At 43.9% G+C, this 6,669-nt stretch overlaps 1 protein-coding gene across 1 annotated transcript; it reads left to right on the top strand.

Moving 5' to 3' along the window:
- Positions 1–3,616: 3,616 nt before the first annotated feature.
- Positions 3,617–6,327, top strand: LOC121865136. The gene is made up of 3 exons (XM_042364461.1): positions 3,617–3,679; positions 3,856–4,371; positions 5,737–6,327. The coding sequence occupies exons 2-3, from the start codon at positions 3,870–3,872 to the stop codon at positions 5,889–5,891; spliced, it is 657 nt and encodes a 218-aa protein (XP_042220395.1). The 5' UTR covers positions 3,617–3,679; positions 3,856–3,869; the 3' UTR covers positions 5,892–6,327.
- The last annotated feature ends 342 nt before the right edge of the window (positions 6,328–6,669 follow it).

Genomic DNA, 6,669 nt, shown 5'->3' with positions numbered 1-6,669 from the left:
AGTTTCCGGAGGTGTGGGGGGGATTAATCTTTTGACCATAGGGTCATCCCTTAGGTCTCTCCTTAAGCTACCGTAATTAGCCTTCCTAAAATCCGGGATCAAGGCCGAATTTTCCTTCTTCCTGCCATTCCATATTAAGTTAAAATATATGGCTTTATGATCACTGTTTCCTAGTTCGTCTCCAATCCCAACATCTTTTACTAGATTTTCATTATTACTGAGAACTAAATCGAGGATATTATTTCCTCTAGTGGGCGAGTTTATGAATTGATATAAAAAACTATCTTGTACTACTTCTAGAAAATCTTCAGATTCATTATCGCTAAGTTGATTTTTCCAATCTATGCCTGAAAAGTTGAAATCGCCTAGAATACATACATTGTTTCTATCAGATGCCTTCTTTATTTCCTCCCATAGCAATTTACCATCGTTCCTACTCAAATTAGGTGGTCTATATATAACACCAATGACTACGGACTCATTGCCCTCACCAATCTCTACCCAAATACTTTCATTGTCGCTATTTGTTTTAATGTTTGATTTATTGCAGCTTTTTAATGACACCCTGATATACACTGCTACACCGCCCCCTCTCCTTCCTACTCTGTCAAATTTAAATAGGTTATATCCTGGAATATGAAATTCTGCTAAAAAATGTTTGCTGTTTGAATTTATCCATGTTTCCGTTATTGCAATTATATCTATGTTCTCTTTACTAACAATGGCCCTGAGCTGGTCCATTTTGTTACACAGGCTTCTACTATTAGTATAATAAACACTCAATATATTTCTTCCGTTTCTATCTGTTTTACATTTATTACTTTGATGTTTGTTATTATGACTAACTATATTTTCAGCATTATCTACTTCTGTTTCACTGCTGTTATTTTCACATGGTATTTTCCTCTCTTTACCATTGATGGGATTTGGACATATTAAAACCCCACCTTTACTACCCTGTCAACTATCTTCGCTAGCACCGCCACCCCCTTCCTACTTAAATGCACCCCATCCCTTGCATACATACTATCATCACCATAGTACAGGCTCCAACTATCAATGAATGGCGTCGACAGCTCTTCACACTGTTCTTCCAACCAGCAATTGAAACCAATTGCACGGGACATCCATTCACGACTGGCACCACGTCTAGGTAGGATAGAGCAAGCAATAGGAGTTCCACCCTTCACCCTAATCTTATCTAGAGCTTCCCTATACAGTTTACGCAGTTCGACACTGGTAAGCTTACCTACGTCATTGCCTCCTGCACTGAGTAAGACTATGGGGTTGTCTCCACAGTCATCAATGACGTTCTCCACTCTCTCCAGTACTCTACCTATCCCTGCCCCGGGGAGACACTCGAGCTTCCTAACTTTAGTGCAGAGATTGTTACCTAAATACTTCACCATCGAGTCTCCCATGACAGAAACACATTTGACCTTACCTGAGTGTGGTGATTTCTTACCTGCGCTACTCCCTCTCTCCACACTAACAGAGGGAGTAGCACTCGTGGTGTTACTAGCACCTTCCTCACACTCGTCACTTAAGGTGGTGAACCTGTTGTTTAGGTCTACAGCTGAGTGCCTTTTTAGAGTGCATTTTGTAGCACTAGCAGCAACTACCTTCCATGAATCCACTTCAACTTCACCGTCCTTCACGACACTGGCAAAGGTTTTCTTCTCCTCTAAAACTAGCTTTAAGGCTAAGTTTTCGCCCTTGAGACTCTGGACCTCCTTCTCAACCTTCTCCAGTCGGTCTTGTAAGGCAAGACAAAGCTGGAGAACGTGAGAGGTGGTCGAGTACTCGTCAGCAGCTGCCATGTCACTATGTCACTAACACTGACAGGAACACAGGTCCGCACTGGCTGAGGGTCAGAGGTCTCCCCGCACTCTTCGTCTTTCTAGGGAATGCAAGTTAAGTTTCTTTAACCTATCCTGATATTGAAGGTTTCTAAGTCCCGGAATCATTTTCGTCATTCTTCGCTGCACCGAATCTAGTGAATTTATATCCATTCTATAATAGGGGCACCAGAACTGAACCGCATAATCTAGACTAAATAAGTCTTTACTTTTGTGTTCATTATTTTGTCACTCGGTTGAGTCACTTATTTTATCAGATTTAACTTGTATTTGTTTATTTTTGTACATACTGATATATTTATTTTATTGTTTATTTGTTAATATATTGTTATTAAAACTACTGCATGTATTTCAATATACCCCATAGTAATGAGGTGATGATTTGGTGGGATCTATTCCTGGACCTATAGTACAAAGTGTAATTTGTGAATTTGTGACATTGTTGCACCCTTAAGAGGCCCAAGGGTCGTAACAATATCAACACCCCTAGGACGAGTTACTACACCACGTGAATACCACACTACCCGGTGTCTCAATGACCACGTGAGGTCCTTCATATCAACACCCGAGGACAAGTTACTACACCACGTGAATACCACACTACCTGGTGTCTCAATGACCACGTGAGGTCCTTCATATCAACACCCGAGGACGAGTTACTACACCACGTGAATACCACACTACCCGGTGTCTCAATGACCACGTGAGGTCCTTCATATCAACACCCGAGGACAAGTTACTACACCACGTGAATACCACACTACCTGGTGTCTCAATGACCACGTGAGGTCCTTCATATCAACACCCGAGGGCGAGTTACTACACCACGTGAATACCACACTACCCGGTGTCTCAATGACCACGTGAGGTCCTTCATATCAACACCCGAGGGCGAGTTACTACACCACGTGAACACCACACCACCTGGTGTCTCAATGACCAGCCCGGGCCATCAACTATAAACTATAATTATTTGTATGTTCAATTCATGTTCCTTCTTCTTTCAATATTGAAAGCTTTTGTTAAACGACCCACCCACCCCGTGTCTCTGTATGTAAGAAGTTATTTTGTTCAATGTATATTTTCAGCCTTCGGGCTGCAGAACTTTAATAAACCGCTTAAATTATTATTATTATTATTATTATTATACTCATACATAAGTATGTCCTGGAAATAAACTCGTTCCTCCAGTAAACGAGTTTTTTTCCACACGATGGTCGAGTTTTTCCTCCATGTTGGTAACCTTCAGAGCTGTAGAGACCACTATTCATGGCAACTTCAGCGGGGGGTTACAGTGGGTGTTAATTGGGTAATGTAAGGGAATAATGGGAGAGATATTAATGGGTAATGTAAGGGGTTCATTCGTAAAAATAAAATCACCTGAAGATTAGCCACCCCAACTTATTTCACCTGATGATTAAACACCTTAAAGCTACCTGGAGTCTTAAGAGAGAGAGAGAGAGAGAGAGAGAGAGAGAGAGAGAGAGAGAGAGAGAGAGAGCGTGATCTCTTGAGACTTTCTATTCAGTTCATTGACAATTAAATTCAGGAATTCATATTGTTTTTCCTCCAATTTCGTGTCAGAATGATGAAGAAAACTGAACACGGGTTTAGGACTTCCCAAAACACTGGGTTAAAGGTGGGGAATATTCACGTCCGGAGGGGGGGTGAATCGGGGTGGGGAAATTTCCCTCATTTGGAGTAGCCGAGAGCAATAATATATAAAAACCCCGGTATACGTTGGGCAAGTCAGTAACCTTCCGACAGTGAGAGAGAGTGCACGTATATCTTTGGACTGCAGGATCCCTATATATCTTACGGTAAGTTTAATTTTGACAACTCATTATCAAAGTAATTCATAAATCTGGCTATAAGCTTTACTTAACGATGAATATGTCAGGTCAAGGTGTCAGTTATCTTTAATTCTTGACATCAAACAAATACATTATTATTGTTGTTATTATTATTATTACTTTAATACCCAACATTCATACAGACACACTGCTCGTCATGGTTCGCCTACACGTCGCCCTGACCTTGTTAGTGTTATTGACGGTGGAAGCTGCCGCCCACAACCCTTTCCGCAGGAGACACAACACCCGCTACTCCCCCCGCAGGAGGCCGTCGGTAGGCGGGGCCACCGTCTACTGGAGAGGTGGCGTGCGTAGAAGGCCTGCGGCAGTGAGGGTGAATGATGGTGATGGAAACGTTGGACATGGGACCCCTATTGATGTTGACAACGTTGGTGGTGTTGGCATCGTTGGACAAGAGAACCCCGCTGATGCTGCCAACGTTGGTGGTGTTGGCATCGTTGGACAAGAGAACCCCGATGATGCTGCCAACGTTGGTGGTGTTGGCATCGTTGGACAAGAGAACCCCGATGATGCTGCCAACGTTGGTGGTGTTGGCATCGTTGGACAAGAGAACCCCGATGATGCTGCCAACGTTGGTGGCAAAACTTCGAAGCTGGCAACAATTGAAGACATACTGAACTTCAGGGAGCAGATCGGAGGTAAGAACAGGTATATCCGTACGCCTGGATAACACACACACACACAGATACATACCCACAGGGTACACACGCACAGATACACGCACACACACACACACAGATACAGATATACACCACACACACACACACGTTCAAACACACACGTACATACACACACACACACACACACACAGATACACACGCGTATATACACACATACGTATACACACGCACACACACATACAGTAAATACTACTTCTTGCACTGTCACTATGTTGAAATGCCCTGTAGTTTGAGCTTTTCCCCATCTAGTTATTATATATCTTATTTATATCACTTATGTTACTTGTATATTATTTGTCACCCACGTAACCCATTCCCCAATTATGTAACTATATTTTCAGCCTTCCAGCGCCATGCTCTTTTAATAAACCGTTAATTATCTCTCTCACACACCACACAAAGTACAATGAAAGACAAAAGTCGTGCCGTGAAATTTGGTGAAAACATATGCCGAAGGCCTAAAACTTTTGGTGCGCTCTGCCTTGTGGTAGGGAGCTCAAAATGTTTCCCGAGTTATATTTAATCTTCGGACAAAACCGCGACACGACTTTTGTCTATGATTGTACACACACAGATAAATAATAATGGTTGCCCCTCGTGTAACGAGGATGGCCGGCCCAAGGTCCATCTTAGCGTGAATTTGCTTATGGTTTTAGAAGCTGTCGCCAACACAACAACCACACCCTGAGTTAACGGGCTGCATGACCCAGTGTTTAAGGTGTAGAAGCTGTCGCCAACACAACAACCACACCCTGAGTTAACGGGCTGCATGACCCAGTGTTTAAGGTGTAGAAGCTGTCGCCAACACAACAACCACACCCTGAGTTAACGGGCTGCATGACCCAGTGTTTAAGGTGTAGAAGCTGTCGCCAACACAACAACCACACCCTGAGAACGAGCTGCATGACCCAGTAAGGTGTAGAAGCTGTCGCCAACACAACAACCACACCCTGAGTTAACGGGCTGCATGACTCAGTGTTTAAGGTGTAGAAGCTGTCGCCAACACAACAACCACACCCTGAGTTAACGGGCTGCATGACCCAGTGTTTAAGGTGTAGAAGCTGTCGCCAACACAACAACCACACCCTGAGTTAACGGGCTGCATGACCCAGTGTTTAAGGTGTAGAAGCTGTCGCCAACACAACAACCACACCCTGAGTTAACAAGATGCATAACTGCTGGTTAGACAGATACACACATCACACACTCACGTACACACACACATACGCACACACAATCATCACCAAGTTCCCCACACCTGATAATAATCGTCTATCTATCTATCTAAAAAAATCTATCCATCCCTCTATTTGTCCCCTGCAGCCACGTCAGACGGTGGGTGTCCTCCGGTAAGGCCCTCCTGCGCGGCGTCCCGAACTCGACCACCGCTGTGTGACTTGGACAGTGAGTGTAGGGCCGGGTGGTTGTGTTGCTTCGATATGTGTGTCCAGAGAACCCTGTGTAAGAGGATTGTCTAGTGAACTGATACCGCCCCCACCCACCCACCACCTCCTCGCCCTATCAACCACCTCCGCCGCTCCTACCACCTGATTGGGCTAAGAGTCACGTGTCACTTAGCCCAATCCTGGACCTACCATGTGTCTATCAACCACGCGTGTTAGCCAATCCTGGACTAGTTACGCGTCTCTCAACCAATCAAATACTAGCTACGAGTCTCTCCACCAATCAAGGACTAGCTACGTCTCTCAACCAATCAAGGACCAGAGAAGTAACCAAAAACCAATCAGTGACCAGCTAAAAGTCTATCAACCAATCAGGGCCCAGACACGTATGTATGGTTTGTTTACTACAATCAACTGAAGATTAAACACCTTAGTTTATTTCACCTGATAATTAAACACTCAAAGATTAGTGTTAGGTTAGGTTACATTAACGTCGGGTTAGGTTAGACTATAGCGTTAGGTTAGATTACATTAGCGCCGGATTAGGTGAGGTAAGTGTTGGGTTAGGTTAGCCTGGCGTTAAGGTGTTTAATAAAAAGGTGAAATAAACTGGGGTGTCTAATCTTCAGGTGATCCGATTACTTCACACTGGCGTCCCTAAAGGAGGGTTAATCTGGCCCTTTTAATTCTTCCTTACAAACAATACGTTAAAACACACACACCGACTGCCCATTGCGTGCCTTGTTGACCGGGGTGTCAGGGTCAAACTGTTGTGGATCCCCTCTCACATAGGCCTCATAAAACATGACAGAGTTGATGCCCTCGCCAAACTCGCGTCTAACAAAGACACCGT

Source organism: Homarus americanus, unplaced genomic scaffold, assembly GCF_018991925.1.
Source record: "Homarus americanus isolate GMGI-L3 unplaced genomic scaffold, GMGI_Hamer_2.0 scaffold2539, whole genome shotgun sequence".
Taxonomy (NCBI): Eukaryota; Metazoa; Arthropoda; class Malacostraca; order Decapoda; family Nephropidae; genus Homarus; species Homarus americanus.
Note: the sequence above shows the minus strand (reverse complement) of the source record. Positions and strands in the feature narration are given on the sequence as shown.